The 18,728-nt window shown below is 36.3% G+C and overlaps 1 protein-coding gene across 1 annotated transcript; it reads right to left on the bottom strand.

Annotated features, from left to right (window-relative positions):
- Positions 1–5,740: 5,740 nt before the first annotated feature.
- LOC104115276 (heat shock 70 kDa protein 15-like) lies at positions 5,741–11,523 on the bottom strand. Its single transcript, XM_009625868.4, has 10 exons — positions 11,377–11,523; positions 8,900–10,115; positions 8,181–8,408; positions 7,960–8,055; positions 7,630–7,851; positions 7,129–7,323; positions 6,898–7,044; positions 6,671–6,820; positions 6,419–6,549; positions 5,741–6,210 (listed from the first exon to the last, which is right to left on the bottom strand). Exons 2-10 carry the CDS (start codon positions 10,067–10,069, stop codon positions 5,985–5,987), a joined length of 2,565 nt encoding a protein of 854 aa, XP_009624163.1. The 5' UTR covers positions 10,070–10,115; positions 11,377–11,523; the 3' UTR covers positions 5,741–5,984.
- Positions 11,524–18,728: the final 7,205 nt, after the last annotated feature.

The following is an 18,728-nucleotide window of genomic DNA, read 5'->3' as shown; positions in this document are numbered from 1 at the left end:
ATCAGGTGTTCATCCAGTGTTCCATGTATCCATGCTCCGAAAGTATGTCGGGGATCCGTCTCATATTTTGGATTTCAGTACAGTGCAGCTGGACGGTAATTTGACTTATGATGTAGAGCCGGTGGCCATTTTAGACCGACAGGTTCGAAAGTTGAGATCAAAGAACATAGCTTCGGTGAAGGTGCAGTGGAGAGGCCAACCAGTCGGAGAAGCTACTTGGGAGATTGAGCAAGAGATGCGGAGCAAATATCCACATCTATTTGAGACTCCAGGTATGATTCTAAGCCCGTTCGAGGATAAATGTTTGTTTAAGAGGGGGAGAATGTAACGAAACGGCCGGTCGTTTTGACTATTGCAATCTCGTTCCCCAATTTACTGCTCAAATTATGAATTACAGTTGTTATTTGGCTTGTCGGGGTAATTGGTTTGATTTCGGTGAGGTTTTGAAATGATTTAGAGCGCTTAGTTCCAAGATTTAGAATTTAAGTTGAAAAGGTTGACCGGATGTTAACTTATGTGTAACGACCCCGGAGAAATTTTGCTTAGGAAATTAAGGTTTGGTAGTGCCGAGGTAGATCAATTAGTACAAATATTATAGAAATTTCTCGCGGCGAGCTTTTGGGTTGAACAATGCACCGATGTATAAAGGAAAATTTTATCGGAAAATGGTCATTTCTGCGACCACTATGCGGTCGCAGAATCACTCTGCGGACCGCATAATGGTCGCAAAGTGGATCAGGAGAGGGGCAAGATTTGAGAAAAATTCGTGATGCACTATGCGACCGCAGACCTGTTTTGCGGTGCATTATGCGATCGCAGAATAAGTATGCGGGCCGCATAATGATCGCAGACCGGGTCAGTAACGCCCAGCTTTGGAGGCCAATTTATGCTGCGGATATGCGGACCACATACCTGTTATGCGATCGCATAACTGCGTCGGAGCTTCCATTCTTTCTAATTTTTTACCCGACCCAACTTCGATTTATAGCCCTTGAAGCTTATTTTTTAGCCAAAAATCTGATATTTTAGAGAGGGGTGAGAGCATTTTAGGGAGAGAAAGTGAAGACTTAGTGATTTATCCATCAATTCTTGTTCAAGGTTTGAAGATTTCACGAGGATCTTGCTAGGGCTTCAAAGAGGTAAGAATTTCTTTCCCTAATTCTTTAATTTCGGATTTGGAATAAAGATGGGTGATTAATAATATGATTCTTGGGTGTAGAGTATCATATATACATACCAATAAGGTTGTGAAAAGATTGTTAAGTTCAAATGGGTAAGGATTGGGTTGAAAATAGTAAAAATCTTCATAGACTTTAATTGAAGATTTGAGGGTCGAGTTAGTGTCGGATTTTGGTAAAATTTATATGGTTGGACTCGTGGTTGGATGGGCATTCATATTCTGTAACTTTTGTCGGGTTCCAAGATATGGTCCCTACGGGCGATTTTTGAGTTAATTTCGGATTTTATTGAAAAAAATTCGTATTTCCTTATGGAATTAATTACAATAATTTGTATTGACTGATTCGAATTAATTGTGGCTAGATACGAGGCTTTCGAAGACCAATTCTCGTGGCAAGGGCATAGCGAAATAAATAATTACACGGGTTGAGGTAAGTAACAATTATAAATCTGGTCCTGAGGGTATGAAACCCCGCATTTTGTTATCATGTGATTATTTTGGAGGTGGCGCACATGCTAGGTGACGGGCGTGTGAGCGTGCTCCGAGGGGATTGTGACTTGGTCCATCCCGAAAAACTGTAAAGTTGAATAATTTATTGTTAACTATATGATCTCTATGTGTTGAAGAAATTTGACTATAAATCATGTTAGAAATCATGCTTAGGCTATGTTATAGTACTGTTGAGACCCGTAGAGGTCGCGTCCTTGTTGAATTATTTGCTAATTGATGTCTTGTACTCGGTCATGATTTTTCTTGCGTATTATACCTCAGTCTTTCTGGATATTTGTTGATATACTATGTTATCTTTCTTTGGGCTGATCTTTGTAATTTCTGAGAGCCCGAGAGACTTGAGAGGTTGAGAACTGAGTAAGGCCAATGGCCTGTCGGTGAGGTAAGGATATTATAGCACGTGAGTTGTCCGTGCAGATTATGGCGCTTGGGCTGTAGGAGCCCCTCCGGAGTCTGTACATACCCCCAGTGAGCGCGGGTACCCATTGCGTGTGAGTGTTGAGGGCTGAGAGCCGAGTGGTTGAGCTGTTGTGATGAGCTGAGAGACTGTTGCCTGAGAGGCTGTACTTGCTTTGCATTTGTTGTTGCACTTATTTGCCATCTGTCATTGTTGTGAAATCTCTGAAAGAATTTATATCCGGATTACTTGAAATTGAACTGTATAAATTGATCTGACTTAAACTGCCGGATTTGAAAGCATGTCTATTCTTTGCTGGAACTATTGAAAGTGAACTATGACTGTGTAGCTCGTCATTATCTTCAGTTCCTTAATTTTTAGTATTACTTGCTGAGTTGGTTGTACTCATACTATACCCTGTACTTTGTGTGCAGATCCAGGTGTTCCTGAACTTAGCGGGTGTTGATCATTTGCGCAGTTGATTTTCAGGAGATTTTGAGGTAGTTGTCGTGTTCCGCAGACCTTGTCTCTCCTTCTCTATCTCCTTGTTTACTGTATTTGGTCTCAGACTATTATAAACCGTATTTTCCAGACTTGTACTCACATTAGATGCTCATGTACTCAGTGACACTAAGTTTTGGGAGTGTTATATCGGAAATTTCTAAATTTTTGGTACTGTATTAAACGTTACGTTTTTAAATTTAAAGAAAATCGTGGGTTATTGATGTTGTCGGCTTGCCTAGTACTGAGATAGGCGCCATCATGATAGGTTAGGATTTTTGGGTCGTGACACTAGCATAGCCAAATATAGAATAAAGTTACCATATATTATTGGCATTTATTAGCTTGCCACTTGGCTTTACCACAATGTCAATTATATACGGTAACTTTATTCCTTTAATATATATATAGATATATATAGATTGAAATTTGTTCTTTATGATATTTGAAAGTTATGTATCAAATTTGAGCTCATTTGGAGTAGATTTAGGCATTGAATCATGTGTTAGATTGTTGAAATTCGACGAATAATTTATCTTTCAAAACTTAAGATTCGATTTATGAAGTTGCATTGAAGAAATAAAACTACTTCAAATTCGAATTTTTTGAAGTTGCATTGAAAAGGTAGAAGAACTTAAAATCTGGTTTCTGTAATTGCATTGAATAAATAGAACTACTTATGATCCGATTTTTCTCAAGTTGCATTAGAAAGACAGAAGAATTCCAGATCCAATTTTAAAGTTGTATTGAAGAGATGGAAGAACTTCAAATCCCGTGAGGAAATTTTACAAATCTTTGTGCAATTAAGGTATAACTTCAATAGCGGCATCAAAAGTGAATATCAATAAATAGTAAATCTGGCCAATTATTTCCCGGACATTTTTCCGTTCAACTCATGTTGCCAGCCCTGTTAGTTAAAGAGTTTGAAAACGTTCTTTTTTTGTGGCAAAAAATACAATAAAGGAAATTTTGGCTGTTGCTATGTTTCTTTCTTTTAACATAAAAATAATAATTTGATTCAAAATTCAAATATCAAATCTCTTACGGTAGAAGTTCGTGCTTCTGAAAGGCGAAGCAACAAACGTAGTTCCTTTCCTTTGTACTTCGTGTTCCATTTTCGTCAATCTTTTTCTTGCTTATACAGTGTCAATTAGTCAACTATTAAGATCATTAATTTGTCTTTACAGTCTCGTGCTCATTGCAAACATTCATCAGCGCAAGTGTTGGATCTAGTGATGATAATGCCGATAAAAAATAAAATAATCTTGGCCGTTCACGTATTATTCTGTATCCAACCTTCACATGTTCTTCAGCTCAAAAACGTACTACACCTCTTCTATATCTTTATAGGTCGAAAGGAATTGGTCTTCGCTCATTCCAAAAACAAATAAAAAGAGTCCAACCATTACAACAATACAACTACCTTTTATACAGAGATCCTAAGTCAAAATCAATATACAGACCGTCATTAACCAAGATCCGAACAGATAATTCTTGTTTGGAGTATTGCCCAAGATAAGGAAAATTTTGCTTTACATCCTAAGTTGAGGTTGATAAGCTTAAGTAATCGCTTGACTTTGTTGTTCTGTCTCGACCATTCTTGCAGGACCTTCAAACATTGCCAAGAGATAACAGGATATCTAGCCTCGCTTCTGCGCCAAACCTTCCGCATCTGCGGTCCCTGCCTCCTCCGGCCCAGCTTCGCTTTTGCATCCCAAGTCTGCATTTGCAAACTCGCACTTGCGGTCAGACCTTCGCAGGTGCAAAAACATCAGAACATGTCTCCCCAAAAATATGAAATGATTTGCACCTCGTCCTAAATGCACCCGAGCCCCTCGGGACCCATCCAAATATATCAACCAATCCTAAAACATTCATGATGAGCCTACTACACTTCCTACGAACAAAATTCCTATATATTATGGGTGTGTTTGGTATAACGGAAAATGTTTTCCGTGGAAAATATTTTTCAAGAAAATATTTTTTTGGAAAACAAGTAATAATCTTATTCATTTTCCGGTGTTTGGTACGCGTAAACTTCCAAACACATAAACCTTCGAACTCATAACTTTGGAGCTTGTAAAATTTCGAACATATAAACCGAAAGATGAAAAAACTAAAATTGAAAATATATAAAATAAAAATAAAAAAATTCGGGGGAGGGGGTATGGGTGCAGAAAAATGAAAAAATAAAAATTTGAAATTACAAAATAAAAAGTAAAAAAATAAAAAAAAATTATGCGGGTTTGGCCAAAGTGGAGGGGGGGGGGGGGGGGGTTGCAGAAAAACTAAAAAACAGAAATTTGAAATTACAAAAAAAAAAAAGCAAATTTTTTTTTCTAAGAGAGGGGGTGGGGTTGGTAAGCATGGGGTGGGGTTAGATGGGTGGGTGTGGGGGTGTGGGGTGGGGTGGTGAGGGTGGGAAATAGGGTGGGGAAGGTTGAGAAGAAATTTTGGAAAATGTTTTCCCTTGATAAGGAAAACATTTTGAGTAAAATGAGTTCATAAGGAAAATGTTTTCCAAATATTTAAACCAACCAAACATGGAAAAATTGAAAAACATTTTCTTCGTACCAAACACACCCTATAAATCCTAATATTTTCGGTTTGGCAATACTCTAAAGGAAGAATCACAATCTCCTGAACGAGTACAAGTTGATTATCATACTACGCGCAAGTATAAGCTCATTCTTCCTCCAAGCCATTTCCAATGAGACAACATTGCAGAAAAAAGATAGGGTAATAACGGGCCGTCTATTTATGGAAAGTATACAATTGAAACTGAAAAATACAAAGTCATGAAATTTTTCTAGTTCTTCCTTCGCAAAATTAAAGTAGGCACTCGCAAGATAATTGAGTTGAAGATGAAATTTTTTTTATGAAAGTTGAGTTTCCAATTTTCTTTAACATTTCATGACACAACATTACTTTCTTCGTTCAAGGAAAAATGACATGGTTTGTATTCTGATTTACGATTATTTGTATTATGGTATATGACTTATAGTTTATTTAAATTTGATTGGTTTCAGTAGAAAAAAAAAGTTAGCTATTTGACAAAGTTTTTGTTTTTATCTTTATAAAGGGTAAAGTGCTAATATATTCTAGCTACAAGGAGCCATATGACTCAGAAAATCTCACTTAGTGAAGAGATGTGGGAGAAAACAACAGCAATTGAATTTCTTTAAAATCCTCTGAAAAGCAGGATTTTAGAGAGTCGGTATCAATAATATAACAAGACAGGCCATATAAATGGAAGAAATTGATCACAACAATCTAAAGACAAAATGTTGATCGGTATAGACCCTTCAAAAAGATATGGTTAAAATGCAAAACAATACAAATCGAACCAAGTCTTTGCCTTCAAAAAATATCTGAAGATCAAACCATCAACTTAACTCATGAAGCACTTGGGGCAGTCTCAGATTTGTCCGTATCCATTGGCTCGGTAGCAGGTGGTACTTCACTTCCAGCACTGGCACCCTCAGTTGCATTTGCATTTCCTGAATTAGGACTCTCTGCACCCTGAGGTTGTTGCTCACCTCCTTGAGGAGGTTGAGATGATGGTGTTTCAGGAGTTGCTGGCCTTACCGGCTTAGGCTTTGTCATTATAGGCCTACAAACCCTGTAGAGACAGAAAGTACCTTGTAAATAACAAATCAAATAACAAATCAGCAGCGCAAAGCAAGGAAAAGGAAGAAAAAGGAAAGAAGGCCGGCCTTACGCAGACAAAACAGATATAGCAACTAGCCAACCAAGCCTTTGCAGTACAATTAGCGCAAATATTTATATTTTTAAACTGATAGCAAAATAAATTCAGTAGTCAACAGTACCTATCAAGTGACTCTGCTTTCTTCCTAACATCAGCCGACAGAAGAACAGGGTTGGCATATTTCGGAAGAACATCCTGCTGCTGCTTTTTCTCTCTAAACCAAGCCTCAGCTTCGACACACTCGTTCAGAACCTAGGAAGTGCAAGCGAAACATAAACATCAAATCAGATTTTCAGGAAGAAGAGGGGCGAGCATATGACGAAAGAAAAGAAAAGAAAAGGCAAATAGCAATATTAAGCAGATATGTGCACACCTTCTGCTTCTCCGCTAAATCAATGTGATCAAACTTAGGATCATTTGACACTGCCGCCTCTCTGTAACTATTTATGCAATAAACAAATTGATCAAACACAGAACCCCTCTCCGTGTATTCCTTGTACCGTTGCTCAATCGGGTCACCTTGCTGCAGATTCGCCACACTAAATCAGCTCCATACATTCCAAAAGGACAAGGGAAATAGGATATTCAAGAAACACCAACCTTTTTAAGCTCCTCAAGTTTGGCAATATAAACACCCTTAGTTTCATCCTCTCCATCTTCATACAACCAATCTTCCACTTCTTGAAGTTTAGCAATAAATTGTTCTCTTTCAGAATCAATTACAAACTCTTGATATTTATCTGAAAGCTGGATATATTAAGAAGGGAGACCAGTCAGTATTCAGTAACATATCACATGTTTTCATACAACTACCATAAGGCCATCAAATACCTTATTCCTCATGTCATAAACATAGGCCTCAACAGCATTCTTCTTGTCCTTTGTCTCTTCCATAACACGGTCCTGAAGAGCCATTTCAAATTCTTTCTCAACAGCCTTCTGAACGTCAGCAGCTGCCATTGCTCCGTAAACAATCTCAGTCACCGGTATAGATGTCTTTTTGACCTTTTTCTTAGGGACTTCAACCTGCAAGAAAATGAAAACATAAATGCTAAGCTTTACTGACATCTTTGAGCTAATACACTGAAGTAGAAGAAGAATATAAGTTATCCAACATTAATTAAGTGAAAAAGGCACTATACTGATGCATTTCAAGAATTAAAATATAGGTAAACACCAGCCCATCCATGCGTTCCCAATGGTAAATGCGTAAATCAAATACCGACGATTTGAATAGATGCATAGTTTGATAAAAAACAACCAAATATGACTGATAGGAAATATAAACTAGCTCAAGCAGCAATGAGAAGAGATGAAAGAGTGCCGTGTCACCTTAGCATCTGTTTCCATCTTGACAGGTCTGTCTCCAAATTCTGGAACACCATTCTCAGCCCCTGAAGCATCCCCAGCTCCTTTAGCATCTTGCATATTTACATCAGATTCCGATGTAGTTGGAGCAGCAGCATCACCAGAAGCTTCATCTGTTTCCATTTTGGCAGGTTCCTTAACTGCCTCTTTCACAACTGGGACTTCCACCTCCTCTTCTTCCAAAAGCTAAATTACAGACCAAAACCATAAGATTAGATGATAGTCTCTCCATTCACTAAATAATTGCAACATAAAAAGGAAAAACGAAGAGAAACCACAAATTTCTGGACTTACAGTGGCAGAATCAACCGAGACAATACCATGCAGGTTTAGGCGTACTTTAACTTTTAGTTTGGCCCTTTCACCCTTTGCAGATTGGAATGGTCCGATCTGTCAAGGAGATCAAAGAAAACCGAAGTGAGCCAAGGACTCACCTGAAACCAGAGGATCCATTTTCTATTTATTTTAATAGATGAAAACACAGGATCTAATTAGTGAGTGAAACTATGAAATACCGTGTAAGTACTGATCTTTGCTGGCGCCTGAAGCTCACTGACATCAGCATACTGTACATCTATTGTAAACGTGCCAGATCTGTAGAAAGTAAGAGCTTTCACACTGGGTATCGGATTCCCTTTGGGGAAAACAATTGTGCTCTGATGATTCTCCAAAGCTCCATTTTGTGCATCTGGAGCAGGTCCCTTCCACGACAATGCAATTGGGAAAGGGAAGCTCTCATTAACCTTCAATCAGCCAACTACAACTATTAGTACATTTATTACGCTTATAAATCAGCACAATTTATTCTGCTTGGAGCCAGATGTGCAAGTAGTAACATAATCGTTTATCAAAGGTTATTAGTATCACAATTGACATTTGCTTCAATAAAAATCTTGGTCATTCTATGATAAATCGTGCATTTCTTTCATCCTTCAAGAAAACAATATCTTCTACCTCCCACTGTGTCATTTATTATCTTTTTTATTTGTAATTCGTCACTAATTACCTCACTTTCATGCTTGTTTCAAGCCAAGCAAAAATTAGGTCGCACTCAGACAACAAAATAAAATGAAGAAAAGATCAAACCAATATTTTTCTTCACATATTAAATGTGTCTACTTAAATAATAAGGATTATCGACGAAATTGCAACACATTAAGAAGTTGAAAGCCCTGAGTCCAATATGACCATGGAAAACACATCAATCAAGAGAATGCAAGGCTAACCACATTACCTGGAATTCTCGCACTTTAAAGGTAGGACTGAGAATAGCACATTGCAATGCACATCCTTTGGCCACACATTCACTTGCATTCATGGTGCGCCTTGGTTCCTTACCGAAGAACTCTGTCAAAATCCTCATAATCGCAGGCACTCGAGAGCTTGACCCAACAACCTCAACTGCATGAATGTTCTCAGTAGTGAGCCCAGCTTCAGCAAGAGCTTTCTCTAGTGGTTTCTTCACTCTCTCCAGTATAGGTATGCTGATTTGCTCAAACTCCTCCCTCTTGATAAATCCTCTGACATCCTTCTCATCCATTAAACACTCTATATTCAAAGGTGCCTCAGGGTTTGCGCTGAGGACCTTTTTCAACTTTTCACAAGCAGCTCGAAGTCTAATGCATGCCCTAGCATTATGGAAAACATCGATTTTGTATTCTTCCTTGAACTTTGCGGCAAAATGTTGGAAAAGAGCTTCATCAAAATCCCTCCCACCAAGATTTCTGTCAAATGAATGAGCCAGTATCTTCAACTGGCCTTTCTTGAAGCCAGCAATACAAACTTGCAAGCTTGCATGTCCAACGTCAATAAAAGCAACATTTAGTGGGTCATTTTCAGGTAAATCTGTCTTGTAAATACCATATGCCAATGCAGTAGCTGTTGTCTCATGAATTAGATGCAAAGGGTGCAAGCCAGCTATGGTGGCTGCATCCATTACAGCTCTTCTCTGAAGATCAGTGAAATAAATCGGAATTCCGATGCAACAATCAACTACTGCTGCATTGAGATTCTTCTCTGCTATAGTTTTCAGATCCGAAAACACCATTCCAAGAACCTGGGTAGGTGTAAAAGTTCTCATTTCCCCTAAATATCGTGCATGGATGAGAGGATATCCGTCAGGTCCTTCAGTTACTGAAAAGGGCAGTGCCTTAAGATCTCTTTGCAGCTCGGGATCAGAAAATTGCCTCCCAATTAACCTCTTTATCTGTGAAATGGTGTTTTTTGGGTTCATCATACTTGACGCTGCACCAGCAGTCCCGAGAAACCGTTGCTTCTCTCCAAAGCAGACTATAGCTGGCGTTTCCCTTTTTGATTCGTCATTAAGTACGACATCAATACCTCTCTGCCTTGCAACTGCAACAACACCACTCTCATTCCCAAAGTCAAAACCAACCACGCTCATCTTTGCTGGCTGCAATCACTCAATATCCAACAATAAACCAAAGTACCTGGACAACATCAAAAGACAAGATAAAATCAACTAAAACACCAGCATGAACCATACACAAATCTACACAGAAAGAAGTTATGCATTTTAAATGATAGCTCTCAAATCAACATGAAAAAACTGATTACTTTTTCATTGAAAAGCTAAGAAAGTTGATCATTCATGGCTGGGTTTCGTGGAATGCAATTACACTATGTGTTAATAATCGATATACTGAAGAGAGCAATATAAGTTGGCTGGCGCAACCCAAAACATCAACAGACTAAAGTAACATGGACTCAAAGATCATGAACGTTTTTTCCCCCTAATTTGCCCAGAATCCAAAGTTCAAGTATGATTTTTAACTAATTTTCCTGCCAAGGAAACTTTCCTGCATGAATGAGCTTGCCCACATGCCAACAAGCCGGGACTCAATTGGTAAAGAACCAACAAGAACAAGGATTTTTGAATCTACTATCAAGGAATACACAAAACACGCCCAAAACTCAGCCTTTATAAAGAAGGTACTCTCTAGAACGCCTTATACAAACTTGTCAGGCACTGATCTAAAGCAGACCTTAGCCTGCTCCATTTTTCCCTGAAAGGAATCTTCAATGTTAAGAACTAATTGAATAGAGGAATAATCAGAGACTGGCTAATGGCTACCTAGTAAATTACAATCACCACTTTATCTAGCCTAAGGAATTTGCTATCCCCCCTTTTTCAATCTTGCACCTTTGATAATAAACTTAACTATGTTACTTCATTTCGTTATAATTTGTTCTTTATTATTTTAACGCTGGTCTCCAAACCGACTTGACCGCACCTCGAGTATTCCACCAGTACCTGCTATCTCCCACTAGCATTGCACATATCGGGTAACTATGCCCACCAAGAATTAGGCAGATAGGTATTACCATTTGTTCTTTTCTAATTTTCTAAATTATAGATTAAAGAGTTCGCAATAGCAACCAGCAATGCAGGAATTAGAAGGACAAAGACACAATTTTGTACCAATCATAACGCCTTCATGAAGCTATACAACAGTATGCATCACCAGACAACAAATTTAGTTAACTCCTAGCAAAAACTTTATGCAGCATGCGAATCACAAGCGAACATTGTCAAATCTAACCAATAATATTACATCCCTAGCTAAAAATCTGAAGCCAACGAACAATCAAGCAATCGATGGTAACAAATTCCTAAAAGTAGAAAAAACAAAAATCATAGATCTGCAAATTGTTATAGAGAAAAACGGAGTTTCCTGATTCAAACAATACCTTGAATACGAAGAATAAAATCTTCTGGAATCTATGTTCCACGCACTTCGTGTGTGTACGATTGAATTTTTTGTGAGCCAAAGCGGAGGATACTGATATAAAATAAAAGGGGTTTAAGGGAGAGCAATAAAGAGGAACAAGAGAGTTGGGGTTTGTGTAGAATTTTCGATTTTATAATTTACTAAAAATATTCTTCCTTTTTTTGACTGAAGGGTGGTTTCTAGTGGTCCTAGATGTATCTAGAGGTGTTAACTCTTCTACAACTGATGTGTGCACTCTGGACTAAGTAGGTATTGGGCCTTGAGGGTTAGTTCACAGGTTCTGTTGTGTTCGTGGATCTAAAACTGGGCTTCTAAACCTTCTTTTGTGAAAAAAATACAAATAAGGACACATGATGTATGCCTTGTCCAAAAAACAAAATAAATACTTTGTATAACATGGGGGAGAGATTTTGAATCTCTTGCCTAAAAGTGAGGATACAATGAATATTTTGAACTCCTTGATTATTAAAGGGGAGACAATTACATCGTCTACCAAAAGGAAGGGTGCAATAGATGTCTTTGACTTTTTGATTTATATATTCATGTTAATGATTTTCTCTAACTTTAGTGTTGCTTGCTTATGTAGTTGCTAACAACATGACTACTTAATTGAATTCAATTGAATCTCTTACTAGTAGCAACTACAATAAGTGAAAATAAGATGTTGAAATAATGTTAGGCCTAATGGACCTGAAATTTGCATCCTGAACCTACAACTACTAGCACTCTTGATGAAAAAGCTAAATATGAGAAATAGATGAAGGATAACAAATTGAGCCTTATGAGCATAAAGAGATCCATTTCTGATCGCATAAAAGGTGCAATCAAGGCTAATAAAAATGTAAAAGATTTTTCGAGGCCATTGGATAGAAATTCCTAGAATTTGATAAAGCTGAGATAGGTAGCTTGATTAATTTCCTATCCATCATAAGGTATGGCCTTGTATGTAGTGTTCCGCGATCACATTATGAAATTGATTAGCATTGCTACTAAGCCAATAATTAGGTGTAACCATTACTGATAATTTTCTTGTTTATCAATTTCTGGGGTCCTTTCCTGGGTAGTTTGGCCAGCTTAAGACAACCTGTAATGCGCAAAAGGATAAGTGGAGTGTTAATGAGCTTATCATTATTTGTGGTAGAGGAAGGCAGGACCCGAAAGGATAAAGGTGAGGGCATAGTGAACCTTGTTAGTTCGTCTAGATCAGCTGATTATCCCTCTTATAAAAGAAGGTGGACCTAAATTCCATAAAAGGAAACATGGTCAGTCTCATTATCCAGTGATTATAGTGGTCATGTTAATAAGCCTAGTGGTAGCCAAGATCAATCTCATAATTCTATTAATCCTCGAGTTGTGATTAAGAAAGAAATCAAGTGTTAGGATAGCAAATAAGTAGGTCACAAGAAAGTTGATTGTCCTCTGAAAAAGAAACCAAGTAATTTTTTTGGCTTTTGTCTGCTTTGAAACTAATTTAGTGGATGTTCCTTTAAATTTTTCGTAATTGGATAATAGTATAATTATTCATGTAACCAATGACTTGCAGCACCTGGCAAGCAGATAGAACCAAAAGAGGCTGAAATAAATGTTGTTGAGGGGCAATAGACTAAAAGCGAAAGTAGAGTTTATAGGGACTGCTATTTTGTCTTTCCAAAATAATTCTAGTATTTATTTAGAAAAATACTATTTTGTACCGTTTATGAGACGAAAGTTAGTCTCTGTTTCACTTTTCGGCAAGCTTGGTTATTCGTTTAAGCTACATCTTGATTTTATTAAACTTTTTTGCGATTCACATGTTGTTACTGATGTTATTTTTAAGTGATAGTTTATATCGCTTAAATGTGTTGAATGAAATTTTTTCTGTAATATTGAAACTATTTTTCACAAAAAGCCTGCTATGAGTAAAACGTCTTACTCGTTATGACATAGTTGTCTTGGTCATATTTTTTAAGAAAAATTAAGCAATTGGTAAAGAAAAAATATTTTATTTGTTCTTGATGCAAAAGATTTTAAATTTTCTGTGGATTGTGTTAAAGGCAAAATGACCAAGGTTAAGGGAGAGGGTTCCACTAGGAGCTCTGAATTCTTGAAAATTATTTATACTCGTGTTAGTGAACCTTATGCACCTACTTTGACCAATCATAAATACTTTATTACTTTTATTGATAACTTTTCAAGATATTGTTATATATACCTTTTAAAAGAGAAATCTGAAGCACTTGATAAGTTTTAAATTTATAAGACTAAAGTTGAAAAATAACTTAGGAAGGCGTATTAGATAGTGAGGTCTGACGACCAGGGGTGGATCTATGTTGATAAGAGGGAGTGGTACGCCACTCAGTCGTTCGGTAGAACTTCGTGTATGTACTTGTATTGCATGTAAAAACGTTCCGAAAAGATAAATAAATAAAGAATGACACCCTAAATCACAAAGTGATTGTCGATGCCATGGTCAAATTGCCCAACGCCTGGCTCAAGGCCCATGACCGATACGCACTCTACTCACATTTGTGCAAGTTTAAATTTTATTTTTCCTCTTTGCCGTTGTTCCCTCTTTCCATATTTTCTTTTTCTTAGTTTCTCTTAAGGGTGTTTAACGGGTCGGGTTGACCCGGTTCCGGACCATCCCAGAACGGCATTAACCCGGATCGGTGGTGGGGGTCGGATAGGGCTGGGTTTGGGGGTTGGGATGTTTACATTTTCATTACCGGTTAACCGGATCGGTCAAACCCGATCAAGAAAAATCATTGTTGAGCCGGTTAACCAGGCCGGGCCGGACCGGTTCAACGGCTATTTTCTGATTATTTTTTTAAAATTCATTTGACTGTTGGTAACAGTTAGCTTCCAATTTGACTATTGCCCATTGTAAGAATAGCCCTTTTTTGGGCAATTATTTTAAAAAATAACACTTTTAGTAATTACTAATTTAGCCCTTTGAAAAATTATAAATACACCCCCTCTTCTTCATTTCTTCACTCATCTCTCATTTCTCAAACTCAAATTTTCAATTCAAGTTAAATCATGCCCCGTGCTTCTAGAGTACGCTCATATGTTTGGGAACACTTTGAGGTGGTAGAAGAAAATAAAGAAGTTCACAAAGTAAAATGCAAGAACTGTGGTCGAGTTTTAAATCTTCGTCGAAAGTGGAAAGGCACAGGCTGTTTAAGGAGGTATCTGAAGAGTTGTCTTGAGCGTTCTCCAGGAATTCGTATTTAAGATTTTAAGTTGATTTGAAATAATTTGTGTTATTTTAAAATTATTAGACGTATTTATGCTTAATGTTTTAGTTTGTTTGATTAATTTAAAGTATTGTTATGCAATAAAAATTTGAAATGAAACTATGAAAGCCTTTGAAGTTAAAACTCCAGAAGAAGGCCAAGAAGTTCATATTGATTATGAAGAACTTACTAAGGCAATGCAAAACCTTTGAAGTTCTGGATTTATAATTTTATATTTAATAATTAAACTTTGAATTTACTCTTTTTTCGTTAATTTAGTTGTTGTTAAATGTAAACTTTAGTTTGCAAGTTTGAAATAAAAAAAGAACTTGCAAATTATAAGTGCAATTTTTTTCCATCTTCATTGTATTCTATTATCTTAAATTCTTAATGAAATGTTCAAATATAAGAATTTTAAAGCCTTTGCATCCTTTATTCTAACACTCTTTTTATAAGATTATTTTTTTGTTTTATATTCTTACTTTATATTAATATAAATTACGATAGTTATACAAAATACAAAAAATAAAAAATAAACCCGGCCCCTTAGGCCCGTAACCGTTCCGGTTCAATATTTCACCGGATGGGCCCGGACCCGTTAAACCCTGTTTGAAAAAATCGGTAATCGGTCCGAATTGATGACCGACCGGTCACTTTTTAGTCAACCCGGACCGACCCGGCCCACCCCTTTGACACCTTTAGTTTCTCTTGTTTCCATTTTTGTATTTTAACTCCATGTATAATTATTTATTATAAAAGTATATTTACTTATATTTTTTTCTAGATCTCAAAATATTTATTTGAATATGCTTTTGATATCAGTTTTCGTTTTTTACTTAGTTGATGTTATTTTTTTAATTTCAAATCAAGAATCAAACATTTTCAGTTTGATTGTCACGTGTTTTTTTATGCACCAAAATAATATTGTGCAGTGAACATAATTAATTCAAAATAATGCGAATCGACTAGATGCACACCCTAATACAGCCTCCTTGACTAGGAGTAAGTTTATATATTAAATACACCACCACCCATAGCCATCAGATCCTGAATCCGCTTCTGCTGACGACGGTGGTGAGTACTATAGAAAATATAATGAGTCTAATTAATCAATGTATGAGACCTTTTGCTTTATTTTTACAAGAATATGGGATAATAATACAATACACCATGCAAGGTGTTCCTGAATAGAATGATATAGCTGAAAGACAAAATCGTACTCTCATAAAAATGATGAAAAATATGATGTCAAGGGTGAAACTTTTAAAAACAACTATCTATATTCTGAATAGAGCTCCTACAAATCTATCTTAAAACTAAAGGAATACCAATACCAATACCATGAAATCCAGGATAGTCAATATAGATGCTGGTGCATCTAAGCAGAAATGCAGAATTTATTTTTAGCCTATTCGGCCTGCATAATTTATATATTAATTTGGCTTTACACTAATAATACAAAATACAACCATAGCTAGCTAGCCTCTCATGATATAATATAATGTAAAAATTTAACGGCCTTCACTATTGACTTGTGACCCTCAAATGAGTAATTCCATCACCTAATCTTGTTTAAACTTAAATTTAGGCAAGAGTTCTTCGTTTGCATAAGGTCAAGGGTTAGAGCCAGAAAATTTTATTAAATGTGTTCAACATTTAATATATATACATAAAAAATAATATATATGTACAATATATAATTTTTCGGTAAATGATATTCAAGTTTCACCAAGGATAGCTCTGTCTTGCTAATGGTGTCCTTTGACGATAGCAAAAAGAAACTTAGTGGATCATTTATGGATTTGTGCGGCATTTTCGCAGAGTCGGATCAATAATTTAAACTTGTATGGATTCAATATTTAAAGTTCTTATCATTAAACTCATTATACTTGTAAAGTTAGGAGTTCATATTTACTATTTTGTAATTTTATTAATTGTTACGCATAAAATTATGTTCCGTCTTAAAAGTTATGAATCCAATTAAATCCGCCCGTTGAATGCTACATCCGCCCCTGCATTTTGGTCAGCCGTCATTTTTTCCACATGGGAAAAAGATTCACTGAAAACATTTCTCGATTGTGTGCTAAGCTTTGTCATCTATTCAACAGCAAAAAAGGAACTCAATGAAATATTCTTATTGCCTTTATTGGGTTACTTCAACATCGAATGAGAAAAAGAAGTCAAGATAAGGGGACGGAATAACCTGTAAAGCATATATAGCTGATCAAAAGAAAAATAAAGTTCAAAAAGAAGAAAAAGAAGATCTATATATCCATAAAGCATCTAACTTTACTTGTGATAACAGAAGTTAATTGTTAGAACTTTCATGGACAACATGGATAAGATCATAAGAAAATTCTTAACAAGTTAAAATTAAAAGTCATTATAAGAAAATTCAAATGACTTAGTTTAAGTTATAACTATACACTTTCAGTGTACAGTATTATACACTTTCCGTGTACAGAAAATTACATTATTAGATCATCCAACGAATGTATATTGGTGAGATTTGTAATCTTAAAAATAAGATAAGTTAATGGGTGCAATAGGTAAAGATGACTTAATGGTGTAAAAGTCCCTTACAATGACAGTGCAAACAAGGGCGGATTTAATGCTTCATCAACGGTGCACGTGAACCCATGATCATTTTGTCTAAATATTTTATGTACATATTTTCTAGAATTGTCTAATATAATCTGTTGGCATGCTCCAAAAAGATTAAATGATACACTTAATGAGCATTGAATCACTCACTATTTATGATCAATTTCCATTTACATTTTTTTACCGTTTTTTATTAGTAGGGCATCCATATTCTAAAATTCCTAAACCCGCCCCAAAAAAGTTGCCTATTTACCAACAACATTAGAATAAACTGCTGCCGCGTAAGAAGTAATAGAAGAGTTTGCAGTAGAACGCCAAACATAATATCTAAATTAATTTTGTCATAATTAACACCAAATTAGAGTACAATATATTTACAGAAGAAATAAAAATGACAACTAGAATTACACAAAGATTGATGCTTCTCCAGTTTCTAGAGTTCTCTTGATTCTCCATCAAACAATTAATTCATTCTTGGGGAAGATTCTAGAAGGAACAGCAAAACGAGCGGAAAATGATCGAGAAAGTTCCTGAGCGTCAGCCAAAATGGCTGAACCTTGATCGAAATTCTGAGAATAAGAATGTGGATCATAAGTAAACCGCATTGATTTGGACTTGGAGTGTTCAAAAATTTTCTTCCTCTCTTTCTTCATCTTTCTCCACAGCAATCTCCAGATGGCCGGTGCTTTGTTCGATCTGTTAACGGCCGGCAATTTATACGATGCGAAACGTTTGTACTCTCTGCCGGAGTAGCTCCGCCTACAGCAGACGCTAATTCCATTGTCTAAGTCATCCATGAGAGTACTGAGTGGACAAAACAGGGTGTTAATTTGTGATCTGAAAGGTGAATTGAGACTCTGAGTTTTTGTGGTTGTTGAGATTTTTAGATTGTGCAAATGCATGGGGAAACATAGGAGCGGACAAACTTATATAGGCGAAAAAGATGTATATCTACAGTGTAATGTATTTCCTTTTGAGTTTAAGTTGTATGCGTGAGGTGACGGTATATACTTTCTCTGTCCAAATTTGCTTCTTCATTATACTAAATATAGATATCTATGTGCACCCAAACTCGGGCTGGTTGAATATGGGTCCTAAACTGATTAAATGGGCTTTCTTCAACTGTTGATTTTGATTGGCCTTTTGTACACGGGGTCCATTAACAGCACATTGGCAGAAATTGAACCAATAATATCGTAGAAATAACACCAGGTAGCCACTATAAAGGGCGGTTACTTAGGAATTAGCCGGTGCGTCCTGAATTTCAGTTTTTCATGACAAAAATATCATGAATTGTCCTGAAATTAAGATTTTCAGTTTAAAATTTCAGCTGAATAATCTCTGAATAGCATCCCTTAGAATGACTATTTGTGCACCCAATAGAATAGCTGAGTGTTAAAAGGTTAGATTTTGAGGTCTATGCACTGATAATATCAAAAAGTATTTACATAATCAGGTTATTTATTAGGTAATTAATTACATATAAATCATT

This window comes from Nicotiana tomentosiformis, chromosome 12 (assembly GCF_000390325.3).
Source record: "Nicotiana tomentosiformis chromosome 12, ASM39032v3, whole genome shotgun sequence".
Lineage (NCBI taxonomy): Eukaryota > Viridiplantae > Streptophyta > Magnoliopsida > Solanales > Solanaceae > Nicotiana > Nicotiana tomentosiformis.
This window is presented reverse-complemented; position numbering and strand designations above follow the sequence as displayed.